This window comes from Tenrec ecaudatus, chromosome 3 (genome assembly GCF_050624435.1).
Source record: "Tenrec ecaudatus isolate mTenEca1 chromosome 3, mTenEca1.hap1, whole genome shotgun sequence".
Lineage (NCBI taxonomy): Eukaryota > Metazoa > Chordata > Mammalia > Afrosoricida > Tenrecidae > Tenrec > Tenrec ecaudatus.
The window spans coordinates 219,318,461-219,339,307 of record NC_134532.1 but is presented as its reverse complement, the minus strand read 5'-3'; the positions used below and the strand labels follow the sequence as shown (position 1 = coordinate 219,339,307).

The 20,847-nt window shown below is 63.8% G+C and overlaps 1 protein-coding gene across 4 annotated transcripts in view; it reads right to left on the bottom strand.

The window, feature by feature from the left end:
* Positions 1–138: 138 nt before the first annotated feature.
* RGS12 (regulator of G protein signaling 12) overlaps positions 139–20,847 on the bottom strand; it is a 61,463-nt gene continuing 40,754 nt past the window's right edge. For 2 of the 4 annotated variants that reach the window (XM_075544640.1, XM_075544641.1), the window contains 14 exons: positions 14,877–15,046; positions 13,396–13,488; positions 12,834–12,977; positions 12,374–12,580; positions 11,885–12,041; positions 11,270–11,346; positions 10,398–10,589; positions 10,108–10,181; positions 9,425–9,551; positions 7,652–7,748; positions 6,291–6,361; positions 5,937–6,087; positions 4,448–4,963; positions 139–443 (listed from right to left, as the gene is read on the bottom strand). In XM_075544640.1, coding sequence (XP_075400755.1) covers positions 232–443; positions 4,448–4,963; positions 5,937–6,087; positions 6,291–6,361; positions 7,652–7,748; positions 9,425–9,551; positions 10,108–10,181; positions 10,398–10,589; positions 11,270–11,346; positions 11,885–12,041; positions 12,374–12,580; positions 12,834–12,977; positions 13,396–13,488; positions 14,877–15,046 — 2,288 coding nt within the window. In that variant the 3' untranslated portion in view covers positions 139–231. Of the gene's footprint in view, positions 444–3,675; positions 4,964–5,936; positions 6,088–6,290; positions 6,362–7,651; positions 7,749–9,424; positions 9,552–10,107; positions 10,182–10,397; positions 10,590–11,269; positions 11,347–11,884; positions 12,042–12,373; positions 12,581–12,833; positions 12,978–13,395; positions 13,489–14,876; positions 15,047–20,847 lie in introns of those variants that run through there. The other 2 variants (XM_075544642.1, XM_075544643.1) reach the window with 2 other exon arrangements.

The following is a 20,847-nucleotide window of genomic DNA, read 5'->3' as shown; positions in this document are numbered from 1 at the left end:
GGGCACAGAGAGCACGCCAAGGTATCCCCCCGACCCCAAACCTGGCACCCAGGACCCCAGCCAAAGTCACATGCTCCGTGGTTGCTCGCAATGCTTTACTGACAGTGCTGGGGGTGTCTGTGCCCCCACCCCCACCCACCGCTTGGCCCTGATGGCCCACAGAAGTCCTGCGGGCAGAGGTCTTGGGGATGCCAAGTGGCCTCCCTGTGTCCACTTGCGGGGCCAGGGGACTCAGACAAAAGTGGCATGGTGTTTGGGGGGCTTCCCTGGGGCAGGTGCCAGGACAGGGGCTTCTGGCCCTAAGGGCCTGCCAGCCCAGGACCGCCCAGGGCCTGCTTGGGCCTCGGGGACGCTGCTGTCCCGTGTGGGTGCTGGGCCGGTGATGCAGTCCACATCAAAGGTCCTCCTGACCAGGGGTCCGTGGCTGCTGTGGGGCCCTCCTCCTGCAGCAGAAGGGAGGGCTGTCACTAAGGGTCCCCAGCTCCTGACCCCTGTCCGCCCCGAGGGCTGGGGACTGCCATCAGCAGGCCTGCACCCGAGGGAGGGTCCCCAAGCCCGGCTGCAGACATCCTGGAGCCTCGGGGCCCTGACACTGCTGCCTGGGCTGGCTGGCTGGGCTGTGGGTGGCCACGCCTGGGCCCTCGGCCCTGGTCTACGCTAGGCTCTGTCCTTGAAGCCTGGCCTGGCCATGCTGTCCCCTCTGCCCTCGAAAGGCCAGTCTCTCTGCCATGTCGTCCTTCTCCCTGGGGGTCCTCCTCCAGGCAGCCCCCCTCGGGTCTGCCGGGCATCCTCCCAGGGACTCTGGGGTGCCCCTCCTCTCAGGCCAGTGGATGTAGGGCTGGCTCCATGCCAGAAGGGCCATGCATGGAGGGAGGGGGCAGCTGGGAAGGCGGTGAGGGGTGTGAACCTGGGATGATGATAGATAGGGGGGGGCGGGCTTACGAAAAGCAGGCTGTTTGCAATAGTGAACCCGGCCTAACCCCAGGCTCCCTGACCTCCACTCCCCAACTAATGCTAAGGTGGGCAGAGCCCTCTGACTGGGCCCCCAGGTGCCCTACCTGGCTGACCTCAAGCCTGGGGTCCAGAACAGAGAGAGGCCCCCAGGAGCTCCAGGTTGGCTGGCACCCCACCTTCCCCAGGACCCTGTGGAATGTCCGGTGTCCTGGAATGAGCTGGCTGCATTAGCACCCCTTTGCCCTCCTGTTGCCCCCTGCCAGGCTGCCTCAGCCCCACCCTGCCCCTGCCCGAGGTGGGGCAGAGTTGCCAAACTCAGCACCCCCTCCCCATCACCCCCTGGGCACTTGCGCTGCCTCTCCACCCACTCTGAAGCCCCCAACCACTCACTTCAGGCCACAGGCTCCCTCCCTGCCTTTACCTCTGCTGTCAGCCCCCATCCTGCGCCCCCCTGCCTCCTCCAGCCCACATGAAGTCCCTTTGCTGAACCTCTTCCCAGCCCCAAGGCCCCGCCCCCCCTCAGAGGTCTCCAAACTCTCCCAAACTGACATGGAAACTTCTAGACTCTGGGCTGGGCAGACCACCCGTGGACAGACTGGATACTGCACCTGGGGTCCCCTGGGGTGGGCCTGCCCAGTGGTCAGGGGCAGCCCTTGGTATCTGAGGTGAGGGAACGCCCACTCAGTGCAGTGGGGAAGCTGTGGGAGCCCTGGAGCCTAGGCCCTCTTAGGTCCTGCTCTGGAGGCTACTGCTCCCGGGCCTCAAGGGAGGCCCCAGCCCTCTCTCAAGGGAGTGAACAGCTCGCCCCTTCCGCTGCCCATGCCATCGATCCAGGCTTCTGGAGGCCAGCAAGCCATAAGCTTTCCAGGGAGATGGGTGGTGGGGTGGCATGGAGGGCAGGAGCTGGGGCGTCTGCGGGGGAGCAGTTCTGGGGCCCCCCGTGTCCCTCCAGCCAGCCCTCCTTCCTTCAGTGTCTCTGGAAAGGTCTCAGAGCCCCCAAGGCTGCAGGGAGGGAGAGGTGGGATGGGGACTATGCCCAATTCAGGCGTCCTGCTCTGGGTGGGCACGCTGGGGGGCCCTGGGAGGGAGGGGAGTTGGAACTGTTCCCCTAACTCCGGGCCCCTTCCTCACTGGGCCAGGACTGCCGCCCAGGGACCTCCTCCTGGAGATACTCTGAGGAGCCGCCCAAGGGCCTGGCCTCCTGACTCTCATCCCTCCGTATCTCTCCCGTGCCCTCAGACAACCCGGACACACAGACAGGGTGCTGCCCAGTTCTGTCGACCTGGCTGTCCGCTGGCCCTGGGCCGCCCCTGCTGTCACTCACTAAGCTCACGACCCGGGAAGCTTTGCGCTCTCCACCTCCGACACCCTCGCATGCTCATACGGACATGGACCTGGCTGCCCGGATGGAGCCAGGCGTGTGGTGGGTCACGCCTGTCCAGCCCACCCACCAGGGCCCTGCATGGGGAGAGGGTGGCACTGAGCAGGGTCTTCAGCATCCCCATGCACACACATGCTCAGCTGGCTCGGGGCCAGACACCGTGGGACCCTCCTACCCCAGAGTATGTGAATATGGGGGGCAGGGGAGAGGCACCTTTGAGGGCACAGTGTGGGGTCCAGGTGGTTTGCACAGGGAGGGGGATGGACAGGGGTCCTCCAGCAGAGGAGGCACGTGAGGAGCAAGAATGGGGTGTATAGTAGGAGGGGCACATCGGGAATGGCAGCAGAGGTGGGGGTGAGGGCAGTGGGGATGAGAGGACCAGGACGCAGGAGGCGCTGCAGGCTTGGGGCGCCAGGCGCCTGGGGGCTGGGAGGAGGGCTGTACCCTGCCGGCTGGCCAGGCCTTGGGGACGTGGGCTAGGGGGGGCCTGGGAGGAGGGCCTGTTGTGTCTGCTTGCCGGCTGCCAGGATGGGAGAGGGAGAGGGCTCTATCCTAACCACCTGTCGGAGAGTGGCACCCCCTCTGGGGGCCCAGACTTCATCCACACAGCAGAGTCCCCCTTCCCTTCCTCCTGCCAAGGTGGGAGAATATGCCAGGGCCGAGGTCCATGTGAGAACAGGGCGCTGCCCCGGGCTGGGGCCCAGAGCCCATGCGGGAAGGCCATGCTATGGCTGCAGGGGCTCTGGGGGTGCAGACTAGAGGGCAGGTCTGGAGTGTTTGTCCTTGAGAGCCTGGACCACAGGTGGGAAAACCACCAGAGGTCAGCTCTATCTGCTGCCCCCGCACGTCTCTGCCCGTCCTCAGGGACCCCTGCTCCGATCCCCGCTGTTCTCTGGGAAGGCTTCCTGTCTGCTTGCTCTCTGGGAGGACTTGGGAGCTGGGTGGTGACCCCCCCACCCCCACCCCATGATGCCCTCCCAGGGTCAGGTTCATCTGGTAGCTCCCTGCACCATCAAGCCTGCAGCCCAAAACACCCCTCCTTGCTTCCCTGCCCTGGCCAGTGGGAATGGTCACTACAGTGTTGGCGTGGCCACGCCCCTCTCCTTCCTTTTCGGCTCCTTGCAGGGCGGGGTCCTGGCCGGGCCCAGCTCAGCCAGTCCACAGCATCACTCTGGCCCTGGCACCTAAGTGCCCGGAGGGAGGGGGCCAGACAGAGAACAAACAGAGGAGACGGAGGGCAGGCAGGGGCCCCTGAGGTGCCCCCCCACCCCGCATGCTGGGGGAGCTTGGTGGGGGGACAGCGTCTGGAGTGGGGGAGAAAGAAGAGTGACAGGCAGAAGCAGTGATGAGCCAGAGTTTATTTCTCGAGAAGGACAGACTCAGGCAGGTGACAGGGCAGAGGGGATGGAGATGGAGGCTGTTGGCCTCCAGAGGACAGACGGACGCATGGATGGATGGCATGCAGGTCAGGCTCCCTGGGATGGACCCCCAGCATGGGTGGGACGAGCACCCTGAGTGCAGTTTGTCAACCAGGAAGAATGTGCTCTGTTCCCCGCCCCACACACGAGGGGGCAGCTCTGAGAAGCCCCCAAGACCAGAGAGGCAGGACTCGGGAGCCATGTGTGTGGGGGGTGCACACAGAAGCTGTCGCCGCATGGTCACAGAGAGCATCGTGTGTGTGTGTGTGTGTGCCTGTGAATGTGCGTGTGTGAGATGTATGGGTGATGTGTATGTGTGTGACTGCTTATGTGTGTGGGTGATGCATGTGTGTGCAGTGTGTGCAGTGTGTGCATGTGACGTTGTGTGTCTGTGCACACAGGCAGTGGCACACAGCCACCTCTGGCTCAGGCTCCAACCCCTGCTGGGTGTCCACACCCACTGCACCGCACCTTGGGGACCTGTGCCCTAGGGCAGGACGTGGGGAGGTAGGCACCCACCCTTGCCTTGATCCTAGGCACCAGCCCAGCCACGGGGCAAGGAGAGGGGCACCCGGTGGGTGGCAGAGCTGCACAGGCAGAGCCAGGGGTGGAGTCTGACCTGCCTGCTCACTGGGCACTGACTAGGCGGACGGCACGGGCTGGGCGGCAATTCGCCATCACACTCAGGAGGTACCTGGTCTCTGTGGCCCCGGTGCATCCTGCGGGTCCGGCAACGGGGCCGGGCACTCAGGGTGGGCACCTGGCAGTGGCAGCAGGGTGCAGTTGGGGCTGCTGATGTCCCCCTCCCCGACCAGCGTCAGGTCGGCCCCCGGGTCCTCTTGCAGTGGCGTCGACACACCCTCTTCCTCCCGGGGCTGTCGCCTCCAGACCCCGGCCGCCCCTTCCTGGATGGGGGTGCTGGAGGAGCCGGGCAGGGGCCCAGTGGGTGTGGTGGGGGAGGAGCGGGGCTGGCTGCCAGCTGAGCTGGGGCTGGTGACAGGGCTGCGTCTGTGGTCCTGGGCGTCCCAGTGGGTGCCAGGTGGCACGGCACTGTCTTGGCTATGGCTCTTCCCCAGTCTCTTGCTGAGGCTGCTCGGGGGGCCGGGGGGCAGGCGCAGGAAGTCTGGCAGCACCAGGTCCTCCTTCCTCAGCAGCCCGCGCTGGTCCTCAGCCCGGTTGCTCTGGGCTTTAGAAATGAGCTCAAAAAACTCTGCAGGAGGAGAGCCAGCACCCCGATGAGCGGACATACGGGTACCCGGACACCCACCCTAGCCCCGGCCCCGACCCCGTGCATGCCTGTGCCCTTGGGGGACTGGTGGCAGCTGGGTCTCTCTCTCAGGATGGAACTTGACACCCGAGGCCAAGAAGACATGGGAGGTGCTGGGGTCCCCGAGTGTGTGTGTGTGTGTCTGGGCTACACCCCACTGCCACTCGGGGGCCCCCACCTCTCAGCAAGGGGGACAGTGCCTGACTGAACACTGGCCCTGCCTCCCCTGCCCCTCCGTCCACACAGCCCTCAGTCCTGGTCGCGAGGCTCCAGACGCCCGAGAGATGCACCCATGCACCCACCCACAGCATCTGTGCCACCTCCTTCGTTCTCTGACCGAGGCCCCAAGGGAAATGGTGTGGACGCCCTGCTCTGGGGGCTCGGGCTCTCAGAGGTCTGCTGCCCAGCTGCCCCGAGGTACGGCTACTGCCTCAGGCTTTGACTCCTCCTCTTTGTTGCAAGCATTGGGTCGGAAACAATCTGAGAGCAGGAGTCTGCTCACTGGGGGACTGAGGGACACATGGGCCCCAGTTGCCGTGTGGCCATCCTCAGGCCTCTGGTGAATGCCCAGTGGCCAGGAGGCCCAGTGGGGGAACGGGGGAACCAGCACTAGCTCACCAGGGTGGCCCACTTGTCCCCGAGAAGCCTGTCGCCTGGACGATGCCTGACTCCGCCCCCTGGGCCCTCACCTGAGTAGGCTGACCCAAGAGGAGGGACTGGAGTGGCCAACAGAAGCCTCCCAAGACAGGGTGGCAGCAGGGGGATAACAGTGGGTGTGGGTGTGGGGGAGGGGGTTGGGGAGTGACATCCACAACCCAAGCACAGGTGACGGGGCCGGGTGGCATGCCTCTACACTGGGACCCTGAGGTCGCGGCGACCGGACAACCAACGTACAAGTGTGACGAAGTCCACGTACCCTCTGCTTCGTCCAAATTAATTTTCTGATATTTTTTTTTCCCAATCTTTGCAATAGATTCTTCTCTCTTTGAAAGCCGGGGCTCCCTAGCACTGTGTCCGGTCTCGCCTCGGATCTTAATAGAGTTAGACTTGCCTAGCGTCCTCTCTGCCTGCATCAGAAGGAAACCACAGTCCCACGGCCGCTCCGGCACACTGTTGATGGGGGACGGCGGGGTCGGGGAGCAGGGACCCACTGGCGGAGGTCAGGAAAGGAGCGGCAGGGTGAGGTGACAGCCTGCACATGAGTGGACCGTGGAGCGAGCGGGTGAGGGACACACGTGTAGGGGCCCAGGGCCTCGGGGAGGGGCATTACCGTAGCCGCGTGGTTCCGGGCGCTGGAGTTGACAGCAAGGCTGAGTTTCCCCGACGCACCTTTCAGCTTATCTGTGAGTGCGGACACGGCAACCAGTGTCACCTCAACGTCCCCGCAGAGGCCCCCAGCCCTTGGCCACCATCGGATGGAACAGTCATCTCTCCGATCATCTCTCACCCACAGCCATGTTGACCATGGCCACAGGGCTGCACTGGCTGCCTGCGCAGAAGGCCCCTGCCCACCTCCAGCCGGGGGGCAGCCATCTGGTGGCCGAAGGCAGGTGGGTTGTGAATGCCTTCAGGTCATGTCAGAGCGGAAAGCCCAAAGGGGCCCTGAACGTGGTCCACACCCTCGCCGTGCAGGAGGGCAGAGAGGGGTGAGGGTGGCCCGCACCACAGCGGTTCCTGATAGGTTCTTGGGGGCTTTCCAGAAAGCTCTCTTAGGGGATGCGCCCCTGGTTCTCCAGGAGGGCAGTCCCGGGCCAACCCTCTGTCTGTCCTTGGCAGTGGACACTCACAGAAGCCCTGCTTTAACTTGGGCCTCACCCTGCAGGTGGTGTCGTCCAGCGTGTCTGCGAGTCTGTCAGGCAGGTGGTGTCGTCCTGCGTGTCTGCGTGTCTGCCCTGCAGGTGGTGTCATCCTGCGTGTCTGCGTGTCTGTCCTGCAGGTGGTGTCGTCCTGCATGTCTGTCCTGCAGGTGCTGCCGTCTTGCGTGTGTGCGTGTCTGTCCTGCAGGTGCTGTCGTCCTGCGTGTCTGTGTGTCTGTCCTACAGGTGGTGTCCTGCGTGTCTGCATGTCTGTCCTGTCACGTGCGGCCAGCTGTGAGGGACCAGGATCCCAGGCCCTGCTCCTCAGAGCTGTCTGAGGCGATGGCATGTGTAGGGAGGTGCCAGGTTCGTGGTGCAAAAGGAGCTCCCGCACAGGCTAGGCCACAGCCCCCAGGACACCATCACAGAGTGGCCACATGGCTTCCCCGCCTCGTGTGGGTGCTGAACACAGCCTCCCCCCCACACGGGTCCTGCATGTAGTGACTGTGCTCTCACGTGTGGGCACACCAGCTCCTTAGAGTACTTGAGTGGGTGGGCTCTGCAGGACCACCCCCATGAAAAGACAACCTCATGGAGTCCGAGGGGTCCCCCATAGACACCCGAGGGATAACACTGAGCTGAAGGCCAGTCCTCCTTGCGGGCGGTCACAGGCCCCAGGCCTCCAGGCCCCACTGCCTCCCACAGTCCTGTCCCTGCCGCTCTGCGCCCCAGCCTGCCGAGCATCCCCTGGGCCAGCGTGGGCCCTTTACCAGGTGCCCGGAGGCCGGGGGATGGGGGTGGTGTGCTGAGTGCCCTGGGAGGAAGACCCACTCACCTCTCACCCTGGAGGGGTCCTTCTCCTCCAAGATGACCCGCTGCCCGTCCAGGCTGGAGATGGGCGCCCCGAGGTCCAGGAGCGACTTCTCCCCACTCTGAGGTTGGAGAGCACCGTTAGAGCCCCGCCCGGATGCTCCAGAATCTCTGCATGTGGCCCCGCCCCACAGGCCAGATGCAGTCACACACCCCACAGGGGTGACCCGCGCTCCAGCACCCCAATCCCACACCCTCCCAGGGGGCCGGGGGACCAGCGGGGGCAGGGCCGTGAGCTGTGTCCTCGGCCAGCAGCCCAGTGTCCAGTTGGAGACCCAGTTTACAAGAGCTGGGCACGCGTGAGTGAGCAAGCACAGTGGTGGTCTCATGGGACTGTTAATGTCCGTCGACATCAGAGTCCTGGCCCGGCTCGTGACCTGGGTGACAGGGACCAGCTGCGGAGAAGCCCACTGACTAGTGGCGGCGGCGGCTGGCCACCTGTCTGGGATAGGGCTGTATCCCGCCCCTCCCCGGGCTCAAGGGAAGCTGAGCTCCAGCGCTTTCCTCCGAGGAGCTCTGGGTGGGCTCATACCACAGGCCCGCCAGGCACACAGATCGTCTGCATGACCTGGGCAGGTGTCCCAGCGAGAGAAGACTCACCCAGCTGGACGCCCCAACACTCACTCTAAGGCGGGAAAGCCTACACACCGGTGTCACAAAGCAGACGCCGTGATGGCCGGCAGGTGGTCTCAGAGCAAGCTCCAAGAGCCATCATAAAGCTGGAGCAGGGCCCAGAGGCCAGCTGGCGAGACCCTGCCTCACACTGGCCACCAGCGCCCTCAGGAGAGGCCAGTCCCTGGAGAGGGACTTCACGCTGGGTAACGTGGAGAAATGGGCCCTGGACAAGACAGATGGACATCCACCATGGCGGCGGCGGCGGCTCAGGTGTAGGAGCCGCTGTGGGTGGGGCGCCAGAGCAGGTGGTGTTCCGTTCCCCGGTGGGGGTGGGGTGGGCAGGTTGTCCATGAATCATTTGGGGGCCAGTTCCAGAGAAAAATCAGAATCCTAAATGACTCGAATTGCAGCTTCACAAAAGGATCACGCGAGAGAGCGGAAGCACCTGTGTTAACATGCAGGTGCCCGACAGAGCGGAACCGCATGACTGTCCTGCTCCTGTGAACAGTGACCCCAGAGCATGCCCACCTCCACTCACCCAACAGTCTCTGCTCCTTAAGCTCACCCGTTGAGTGGGTGGCCCTGCATGGACCCCAAGTCGGAGAGATTCAAAAACCAACTCACGGCCATCACATCGAGGCAACGCGGACTCGCAGCGGCCCGCAGGACAGTGCGGGCTGCCCCCGGGGTCTCCCAGACGGTCACTCCTTGTGGGAGTGGACAGAGTGGCATGTGGTCTGGAACCGCTGGCCAGTGCAAACCACTGCCGTGACTGTGCCAAGAGAGACTACGCCGGCGTCTCGGTACCCGTGGGTGCCCGGCTGCATGCTAGGGTGATGGTCCCCCTTTGAGTTTCCTGGGACCACATTTTAAACATCACCCTGAGACCACCCTCCACCAAAAACTCCAACTAGAGACCCCGCCCTGTCAGCATCAGCCGGAGGTGCTGCTTGGGTGTCCAGGCACATGGAACAATGCCGCCACCACAGGGTTGGGGGAGGGGGGAGGCTGGAGGAGTGCGGCTGCAGAGGACACGGGCACACGTGATGTCCTCTATGTGGGGAGCGGTGGGCACCGCTCAGGGTGAGGCACACGCCTTTACTGGAACGTGGGGGACCCTCACCAGCCGCACAGTGAGCTCACGCAGGTCCAGGCCGTACTTGGCCACCACGGGCCGCAGCACCTCCGTGACTGGCTTGGTGGGCTTGGCCTTGAGCCCCACTGACCGGTTAATGGGCACCAGGTCCAGCCTATGGGGGTTGGGGGGGAAGGGGAGGGCACCGTCACGGCAAACAGTGACCCTCAGCCCACCCTCCACTCAGTAACGCCTCCTCCCGGTGGAGGGTGGGCCGCGACATAGTGGTTTCCATGAGCTGCGCTGTGACCTGCAGGGCCGGCAGTTCGAATTCACCAGTGGCCCCATGGGAGGGAGAGGGGCTTTCTCCTCCCGTCAGGAGTTAGTCTCTGGGACGCAGGGGCAGCCCCTCTCCCCATCCTGCAGGGTCACTGCGAGTCAGACCAGCTCAGTGGCAGTGTTTTGTGCACCCCCCCCCCCCCAAGGGGAGGAGGTGTCTGGGAGTGGCTTTCCTAATGGTGACAAGGCTGATTGAGGGGGGAGCCCAGCATGAGGGCCCCGCCCTCTCCTCCCTGGACTGGGGTAGAGTGGGGGCTGCCCCACTGAGCCCCTGCAGGTCTAGGGCCCCCTTTACTGACATGCAGGGCTCCCAGGCCCTGTGGGCCACCATATGGGACAGCTCTGGGTGGAGTGGGAGGTGAGATGGGGGCCCAGCCCATGGCCCATCCTACCGGAAGAGTGTGCGCCTCTCCAGCCGCAGGTCCCGGGACTCCAGGATGCTGCTGTCCTGCTGCAGGACCAGAGGCTGTGGGGACATGGCGCCCATCGATGGATGTGTACCCACCAAGGCCACCTCTACTCCGTCCCACCAGGCTGCTGCCCCAGGCCGGTGCCTGACCAGCGTTGGGGACCCCCTTGGGGGCGGGGGCTGAGCAAGGCCCAGCATGGTGGGGAGAGACACAGGCAGGTTGACAGGAGGCAGTTCTCGGAGGGCCTCAGGAGAGGGGTTCTCGGCACGCACCTTGTCCCCACCGACCAGGAAGAGGTCCATAGCAGTGCTGTTGACACCGTGCCGCTCGCAGATCCCCGCCAGAGCCTCCTTGATGGAGGTGCCGGCCCTGACGGGCACCAGACAGGCCGTGCCGTCGGGGAGGTGGACGCGGCAGTGCCTGGCCCGCTCCTGCTCAGCCACTGGGGCCCTGCAGACCTCCACCTGTGGGTGGGAGACAGCGCCATCAGGGCCCAGCTCGCCCGAGCATGGGGAGGGACAGCTGCAGCATGTCTCCTTGCTGCCTACACCCACCATGCTGCCTCCGCCCCAACGGGACAGGCTCAGAGGCACTCGGAGTCACAGCCCCATATGATGGGGCCCCAGGAACCGCCGACTGAACAAAACCCACCGGCGTTCCAGAAAACTCGGACACACACCTGCGCTGCCCGCGTGGATCCTGGGCTCCCAGCTCCCTCCCAGCCTGCCCGGCACCTGCCAGGCACCATGTCCAGGGCAGGCTGGCCCCCCAGAGCCCACGGGCTGCAGGGCCCGGCAGGCTGGCCTCCACATGGCTCCCATCCACCGGCCCCCGGGGGCCTTCCTGGTCACCGGTCTCCCCGACACCTCCAGGCACCAACGAGGTCAAGCCTCTCTCTGTCTGCCCAGTCAGCCACATCACCCCTGGGGGCAGGCAGGGCCTAAGTCCCGCCCCAGGACCGCAGGCAGAGGTGCACGTAGGTGCGCTCATGGGCCCGGAGAGCAAGTGGCCACAGCAGGGGCTTCTGGGCCTGGCCTGCACACAGAGTAGTACTGGCGGCCTGAGTGACCATGAATGGACATACATGTCTGCACAAAGGAAAGCACTCCCTCCCCACCCTGCTCCCCCGCAGGTCCCAGCTTACCAGATCCAGGCTCCCGGCAGAGGAGGCAGAGCCCTGGGATGCCCTGCGGCACAGGCCGCCGTTGGCGTGGAGAGGCTCTGGCAGGGGAGAGGAGGAGGCAGGGGGAGCCCCGTCATGCGGACACCCCCCTCTCCAGAAGTCCCTACACAGTGAGGCAAGCAGGGACCAGGAGCCCAGTGGCCTGCCCACACCTGTCCCGACCGAGCACACAGGGCCAACTGCTGCTCACCCACAGTGACCTCCATGTCTCCACCTGGGACTCGGGGCCCAGGGGCTGTGGCAGATGCTGCCCCCAGGCAGGGTGAGGGGAGGGGGGCAGGGAGTAGCTAGAGGACAGAATGGGGGAGCAGCTTCCAAGCTCCGGACCTTCAGAATCACCAGCCCGCCTTCCAGTGGCAAGACAGATGTCCACCCAGCCCCCCATGCCCAGGCTGGGTCCCCAGAGAGCCCCTTACATATCTCCCAGATTTGAGGCCACTGGCATGAAGTTCTGCCCAAGTGGGCAAGGTGCAGGTGACTGGCACCAGTCCCCAGGTCCTGGGAGCCCCCAGCTCCACCCCGGGCCTCAGGGGCAGCCCTCCCCAGGGCTCCTTGGCCTCACCCCCACACACCCACCGTGGGCATGGTCGCCCGGCTCCTTCTTCTTCTGCGAGCGCCCAGCGCCCCGGCTCCGGGACCAGGAGAAGAAGGGCCCCTTGCGCCGTCTCTCACCATCCTCGTCACCTGGGGGCTCCTCGCTCAGGGACCGGCCGGACCTGGACTTCCCACTGGGCTGCCCGGCCACAGCAGCTGTGTCACTGGGCAGGCGCCCCAGCACGCCAGCAGGGTCATCTAGGGTCCCACCGTGGGGCTGCTGCCATGGGACACCAGTGACCCCTCCCTCTGGCTGCCCTCTGACCCCCTGTCCTGGACTCTTTCAGTGGGGGCCATTGCCCTCTAAAATGGGGGCTTCAGGCATATACCCTACTCCTTCCTGAGCATGGACCCCCTTCCTGGAAACTCCTAGGGGAGCCCACCCCCACTCCCTGGCTCAGAGTCCCTGCAGAAAGACCCTCGGAAGGTGGGGGTCTGCCCCGGCCCCCCAGGCACCACTGTGCTGCTCACCCGGGGAGGCTGCGGGCCGGCGGGCACCTTCTTGGGCGTGGAGACGTTGGAGTGGTCCGAGCCGGTGCTGTGCTTGGAGGCCGGGCTGCCAGGCACCTGCTGGGCGTCGGGCAGCGCGCGGCCCTCCACCTCGGCCAGCATGCACTCCTGGTACAGCGGGGACTTGAGGAAGCGTGTGTAGCTGTCGAACTTCATCAGGTTGAAGATCTGTAGGTCAGAGCGGAGGAGAGCTGGGGCTGGCGGTCTCCAGCCCTCTCCCACTCCCCCTTCCCGGGAACCCTCGCTGGAGCCCTGTCCACCACAACCATGTGCTTCCACTTCCCCAACCGCTCCAGGGGTGCGGCCCAGGGACCAGCAGGGTGGCGCCCAGCTCCAGCTCTGCACACATTACCATGCGTGTCTTTTCATCACAGCGCTGCTACAGACCCCCGCGCCCCCCACCAGGCAGGCCCCACCATACCTGGAGCTGCTGCTCCTTGAACATGTCGGGGTGTGGGGCATTAAGAATGTCGTCCGCCAGCTGCGCCTGGCTGTCGATGTTGACGGGGGTGGTGGCCTTACTGCACAGGAACGTCCTGAAAATCTCCCGGGCCCTGTAGGAGAGCTGAGAGCAGGCCGCGGTGAGGGGCGTGCGGCTGCCCCCCAGGCCCCGTCGTCGGCAGAGAGGGGTCCCATGGACATGGGGGAAGGGAAACGGCGGCCGGTACTCTGAGGTTGGACGCGGTGGTGTGTGTGTGTGTGTGTGTGTGTGCGTGTGTGTGTGTCTCCCCACCACCCTCCCCGTGTTCCTGGTGCCCGAGCCCCCAGGGGAGGCGCTCTGGGGAGCACTCCACATCCCCCACCCCCCCAATGTCAAGACGGTCTTCAGTGCCCTTTAAACGGCCGGCTCCCCGGGCAGCTGCTGAGCACACACGCGCATTTGGTGTGAAAGACGCTCACACAGACTATGTTTGGGCAAAGTTAAATGGCAGGTCCAGCTGGAGGCCAGGCCGCGAGGGGGTGGATTCAGAGTCGGGGCGCACCTCGCGCTGGTCGTGGGCGGGCACGTGGTGGAAGTACTCGCAGGCCTGCCAGAAGAGGATGTTCTCCTCACTGAACTCCTTCCTCAGGAAGTCCTGCAGAGAAGCCAGCCGGGCAGCCGCCGTCACCGGTGATGGTGGTGAAGGGGGGCGGGTCTCTCGGGATATGTGTCCGAGAATGCTCACGTCGCCGGGGCACCCTGAGAACCACACCAACCCCTGCCCTTGCACCCCCGCCAACTCAGCGCCGCCCAGACGGGGCGCAGACAGTCTCATCCTCCCCCTATGCACTGGCTGGGGCCTTGCAGGTCTCACTGAGGGAGACTTTGAGCCGACACCATCCTGGGACAGCTCTGTGCCTAAGCTCCCTCCATGCCTGGCTGGGGTCGCGGAATCCTCACTGGGGAGGGGGCGCCCTGAGCAGACACGCAGGGAGGTGACCCCTGTACCAAGGGAGCAGAGGCCTAGGAAATTAGGCCAAGCAGCTCCTCTACCCGCAGAGACGTCCTCACAGAGACATCCGCACAGAGAGATGAGCTCACAGAGAGACAAGCTCACAGGAGAGCGCCTCACAGAGACATGTTTGCAGAGAGACACAGAGATGCTCAGAAAGATACACATAAAGAGATGCTCAGAGAGAGATAGTCACAGAGAGATGCTCAGAGACACTCAGAGAGATACAGATGTGCTCACAGAGAGATACTGAGAGATGCTCAGAGAGATACAGAGAGGTGCTCACAGAGAGAGAGGTGCTCACAGAGAGAGAGGTGCTCACAGAGAGAGGTGCTCACAGAGGGAGAGAGGTGCTCACAGAGAGAGAGGTACTTACAGAGAGAGAGGTGCTCACAGAGAGAGAGGTGCTCACAGAGAGAGAGGTGCTCACAGAGAGAGAGAGGTGCTCACAGAGAGAGGTGCTCACAGAGAGAGAGGTGCTCACAGAGAGGTGCTCACAGAGAGAGAGATGCTCACAGAGAGAGAGAGGCGCTCACAGAGAGATGCTCACAGAGAGAGAGGTACTTACAGAGAGAGAGGTGCTCACAGAGAGAGAGAGGTACTTACAGAGAGAGAAAGGTACTTACAGAGAGAGAGGTGCTCACAGAGAGAGAGAGGTGCTCACAGAGAGAGAGAGGTGCTCACAGAGAGAGAGAGGTACTTACAGAGAGAGGTGCTCACAGAGAGAGAGAGGTGCTCACAGAGAGAGGTGCTCACACAGAGAGAGGTACTTACAGAGAGAGAGAGGTACTTACAGAGAGAGAGGTACTTACAGAGAGAGAGAGGTACTTACAGAGAGAGAGGTGCTCACAGAGAGAGAGAGGTACTTACAGAGAGAGAGGTGCTCACAGAGAGAGAGAGAGGTGCTCACAGAGAGAGGTGCTCACAGAGAGAGAGAGGTACTTACAGAGAGAGAAAGGTACTTACAGAGAGAGAGGTGCTCACAGAGACAGGTGCTCGCTCAGGCCGGGCACATTGGCCCCGGTACTCACCGAGAAGTACTTCACTCCAACAGGGTCCTGCAGCAGACGCTCGAAGGACACAGCCCAGCTGGCGACGCGCCTGGCCCTCCGGTGGCGGCAGCTCTGTGCCCCGGGCAGACTGGCATTGCTGCTGAGGCTGTGGTTGCTCACACAGTCCTTGAGGTCACTGCCGTCCAGCTCTGCGAGGGACACAGACGCCCTCTGCAGGCCCAGCCCTTGCCGGACCCTCACCACACCCTCGCTCAGCATGCACCCCCAAGGGAGGGAGGCAGGGAAAGGTCCCCAACAGAGATCCTCTAGGGCACCCCAAATCCCTGAGCATCCACAGCCCCCAGAGTGCTGGCCTCGGGTTGGGAAAACACCGTGAGAAAACACGGTCTCACCCCAATAGAGCATCACCACTCGCTCACCCACCCACCTACCCACCCATACTCACACCCACCCACTCACTCTCCCAGACAGACCCGCCTCCACAGACACGCGCAGAAAGCCAACTCAGATACAAATCCTCACACGCACGTGCGCACGCATACACACACACACATTCATGTGCACATACACCGACTTCTATGCATGACACCCCACACCCGTGCAGGTGCACATACTCACACACAGGCCAAATGCCAACTCACTGACCCGACCACACGCACCTCACACAGCACACACACACAGGTGGAGCTCCCTGGCACACGCATGCGTGCACACATGCACGTGGCACTGACCACGGTGGGTGTAGCACACCCATGCGGGATACAGTCAAAGGCCCAGAGCTGAGCATGGGGCTGTGGCGGCTCTCTGGACACCCACTGAGGGTAGTGGGTGGTCCTCCTGGGGTGAGCCCTCCACGCAGAGACCCCCGCCCACCCCAAGAGCCCCAGCACACAGCTGCCTGGGGTATGTTGGTGTGGGACACCGCAGGTCCCGTTACCCTCCCGCTCTGTGTGGACTCTGGTCACAGCGAGAGGCAGTCGGCTGCCTCTGGTTCCAACCCCCTTTGTCACCAACTCTTAGCCCCACCCTGTGCCCCTCTGCCCTCAGGCCCGAGGCAGGAAGCCCCGTGTGCAGGGGCACAAAAGACAGCCAAGCTCAGGGGTGCAGGGGGCCAGGAAGCCTGCTCTTAGACTCATTTGGGGGGCCATGTGGCCACAGCCCCAGCTGTTCCCCAGCCCGTGGCCCTGGAAACTGCCCACGCAGCCAGAGGACGCCAAGGAGGTGCGTCAGAGAAACTCCAACGCGAACGGGAGTGATGCTTTGAAACACGGTCCCAGGACCAGGCACACGAGGCGCTGAGGCCGCTGTCTGGACGACTCTAGGCCCGGGCCCGAGGCAGACGGCCCACAGCGGGAAAGGGCTCTCCTCTTAGGTGAGGGTGAGTGGGGTTCCAGAACGCCCCAGAACACTGAGTGCACGCGCACTCAGCCTCCGCCCTCCCGACACAACACGGGGACAGCGTGGTCTGGGACGGGGAGGGTGTCGCCCACCCAGTGGGTGCACTGAGCCACCACAGGGCCGGAGGACAACTCGTTGCCAACTGGCTGCATGTCCCCCACTGGACATGGACCCAGAACTGGTGGCCACAGAGGCTCAACACCAAGCCAAACTCCAGGCGGCCCTACAGGACCGGGTAGAGCTACCCCAGGGGGCTTCCCAGAGGGTCACCCTTGGAGCCCCTGGTGGCTCTGAACCACAGACGCTGCCATTAGCTGACCAACGGGTCACCACTGCGCCACCCGCCTGCGCCCTGCTCGCAGAAGCAGCAGTCGGAGAGGTCAAGCGGCCTACCTGCTGCCATGACTCTTTAGAAGAGCTGGAAAGCAGGGGTGTCACGGTGGAGACTATGGGGGCTTCCAGCCACCCCCCCCCCCCCCCCCGCACACCTGACACTGGACAATGAACTCAGACACGAAGAATAGACGCCCCGGGGGAACGCTGTTGGCAGAGAATGCTGACCGCATTGCCAGCGGCCACAAGGACAGCACCCCCCCTCCCCCGCCCCATCTCAGAAGAAGGCCAAGTTCAGCTGCAAGGGTGGCGGGATGTGGCCTCATGCACCATGGACACGTCGTCCGGAGATGGGCGGCGCGCTCAGTGAAGCAGGGGGCAGTACAGGAGGGGAGGGCTGCTAAGATGTGGCCGCCGTGGGGGGCTTTGAGGGTGGCGTGGGACTAGACAGTGGCCCCTCTCGTCCGAGCCCTGTGTGCCACAGTGGGGCTCACTGTGAAGCCCCGCTTGCCCGACAGGCCTCCACCCTCACAGGTCTCCCCTTAAGACGCCATGCGGGCACACACACACCCCGGCCTTGTCACAGCAGCAGGGCGGGAGCCTCTGAGATGCTCCTTGAGTTTGGGGGACAACAACAGTCCGGGGGGAGGGGGCGGCTGGCTCTCCGCATCCCGCAGCCTGCCCAGCTTGCCCGGGGCCCGCAGGGTCCAGGCCCAGGGCGTGAAAGCCTGGCTCTCTGCAACAGGATGAGGGATGAACCAGGGAGCAGATGAGCGGATGCCAGGAAGGAAAGGCTAAGTCATGTCTGGACTCATCTTTAGGAGAGGGGTCATCTGGCTCATTGAGACCCTCCGTGCAGCCGGACAAATTCACAGCGCCCAGTCCTGCCCCCAGCCTCACGTCGCACCTGCGCCTGAGCCTGTGGCCGCTGCTGTGCCCGTCCTTCCTTCCTTCTCACTGAGGGCCTTCCTCTCGCTGCTCGTCCGCTTTAGCATGCGGGAGGTCCTTCTCCAAGGACCCATCTCTCCTGACAACGTGTCCACCTCTCAGGGGCACTCTTCCAGGGCAGATGGCTTGTTCTGGCAATGTGGGACTTTCATGAGCCCTCAACGCCAGGGCTCAGGCGCCTCGATGCCTCCCTGCTCGGCCTTAGTCAGTCTGCAACGCTCCTCTGCGCGGGAGGTGAGGGGTGGCCCGCAGCCTGGAACAGGCGCACCTCCGCCCTCATGCGCTGGTGGGACCCTCGGTCAACACTAAGAACAGCGGTGCTGGACTCAGAGTCCCCTGCATGGGAGGGGAGGTGGGGAAGTGGACACAGCAGCCTGAAGCAGCCACAACAGCTGTCAGACACGGCCCGGTGGGGACAGAGCTGGGCACGCTCACCAACTCGTGTGACAAGGAGACACACAGAAAGGACCCGTGGTTTCCATGGCAAAGGTAAGGCTTTGAAGATGGGGGTGGGGAGGAGGCTGGGGCAGGGGTAAAGCCTCCCGTTGTTGCGATGTGATGGGTGGGACTGTGCAACTGACAACACGGAATGTGTTTTCCTCTGAAATCCAAGGTAAGTAAACAGAGTCCCTCACAGCGCTGAAGACGCCTGGCCCCTCAGGTCCCAGCACTGGCCGGAGCGAGTGGTTGTCGGCAGCGGAGAGGGGGCACGACGCAGCTGGGTTTTCTGGTGACAGACAAGCCCACTTCCCACACACCCCAGTCTGTCACCCTGATGGTCATCGACGGCGGGTCCCCTGCTTCTGGCACCCATACATGTTCTGGGGGTGGCGTGGGGCGGGTGATGGAACCGGCCCAGAGGGGACAAGGACGGGGGCAGGGCTATGAGCAGGGGCTGAGCCCAGGCTCAGGGACCAGCTCAGGGAGGGGCATCTCCTCGGCAAACTAGCCATGCTGGAGCCCAAAGGAGCTGCACCCCCAGAGCCCCCGCCAGGGTCTAGTCCAGGGACAAGTCTGAGCTGGGGGACGGCCCTGCCTGCAGTGGACCCAGCCTGGGGGACACTATGGTCTCACTGCCAGCCCCTGGGTGGCTTTGGGAAGGACTACATGGCTCCAGGCACTGGGAGCACCTCACACCCCGAGACCCTTACCCAGCTCCTCCACTCTGCTGACCTACTGCTGCCGCCACCACCCCTCACCCCCACGTGCTCTGAGACCCCTGCATCTGCAGGAAGGCCCCTGTCTCCAGCGCAGGATGCTCAGACTCTGTGAAGTCCCTTTAATCCAGGTGGCAGGGCCTTCACAGCAGGACACCCCTGCGGAGCCAGCAGCCCCAGGGGCCACCCTTCCTGTTGGCTCCACATGGGAACTTGGTGCCCGGCTCAAGCTGTGCTGTGGTCGCACAGAAAGACCCTCCTGCAGCCCACAGGGTGAACTCGAGCCAGAGCCCGGATGTAGCCTGCATGTCCCCAGACTCGAGCCCAAGCCCAGTGCGCCCCAACTGCAGTTCCCCCAAGGCCCACAGGTGTCAACCTCTGTTCGTGTCCTCGACCCCCCCCACCCCAGAGTGGCCTGGTCACTGGCACAGAGTCCCTGTCCCCACGGTAGCCAGGGCTGTGGGCCAGGCAGGGCCACCCGATGGCATCCAGCAACTGCAGCACCCACACCCCACCTCACCCAGGGTTTTATCACTCCAGGCTCAGCTGACCATTCGGTATGTTCCCACCAACAGCCACCCCGTGGGACCGGACACCACTGCCCCGGGCAACCACGTGATTTAACCACTATACCACTAGGCCCCTGTCGATTGGCTGGTTTGAGTCTGAAGAACTAACTCCCTGGTGAGACCATTCCTAAAGTCCGCTCCGACTCACTGACCACCGGAGACCAGCACCACCAGCACCCCACCACCACCATGCCAGCAGGGGCCGGGGGTCCCGAGTCACAGCACTGAGACAAGGAATCCCCCTCTGCTGACAAGCCAGCGCCCGCCTCTCCCCAGCATCTCAAGCACCTCAAAGACGCCCATCCCAGGTTCCCAGTGAACACCTGCAGGCCACCAGTGGCCACCCTCACCTGCCCTGGCTGTGACAAAGGACTCACCTGGGTAGAGCTGGTACGAGCCACTGTGGTGCCATCTGACCAGCCACTTCCAACCACTCACTGCAAACCAGCTCTCAGAATCCATGCCACAGTCAGCCAGGGCCGCCCCCGGAGCCCCGGGCCAGGGCCAGGGCCACGGCCGGGGACATGGTGGGCTGGCTACCGCTTCCCAAGGAGGCCAAATGGTCGCAGCTTCTCTGAAGACCCCGAGGTGGCGGTCCCCTCCGGGAAGCCGGCTTCGGCAGTGTGGCTGACACCAGCACGGAAGGCCGGGCGGCATGCATAATTTACACCAGGCCCTTCAGGCTGCTGAGGTGCAGGGTCCTGAATTATTCATGCAGGAGGCCGGCACAGTAACTGTGCACCACCGGGCCGGGGGGACCTGGAGTCTCCGAAGAAGGGATAGCATTGGGTGGCTCTGAGTTGACGAAACTTCCTGATTCCTGGCCCTCTGCCTCTGAAACTAGGGGACCCCCTAGGGCATGGGAACCTGTGTGTCTGGGGATGTGTGTGCATGTGTGTATCTCTGTGTGTGCATGTACCTGTGTCTCTGTGTGTGTGCATGCACATGTACCTGTGTATGTGCATGCATGTGTGCCTATGTGTGTCTGTGTCTGTGTGTGCCTGTCCGGTTAGAGATGTTTCTGGAAACCCTGTATGGAATGCTATCTGCATGGCGGGGCTGCTCATCGCCTTGTGGGAGTGGCAGTCGCCACAGAAACCTCACGGAGCCCATGCCCGGGTCATCCAGGGTCCCCATGCACAGCGTGGACTTGGCTGCGGTGCGTTTGGGGTTCTCGTTGCTGTCTTTCTTGTGTGTGACCTGGACGGGGGCGCAGACTGCAGGGCAGTAAAGTGATGGCCTCTCGGACCCGGGATGCCGGCGTGGCCCACCCTCCATGCCAAGGGGCTCTGTCCGCGTGGGGAGGAGGTCTGTGCAGTCAGCTGCACAGGTCGTGCGACTTCCCAGCTCACCCGGTCTCAGTACCCGTGGGGCCACACTTGTCCATTGGTGGTCTGTGACAGAAAGAGCCCCCTGCTCTGGTCCTCGATCCGTGTCTTCCTATCTGGTTAGGCCTCATGATTCCCATTTCTCTGCACAGCTTGTCACCTGTGGGTGCCCCATACACACACCAGCACCTTCTGACATGGCGGCTCTAGGTCCAGGGAAAGGCAAGATGGCGTGGGTTTGGACACTGTCAAATAT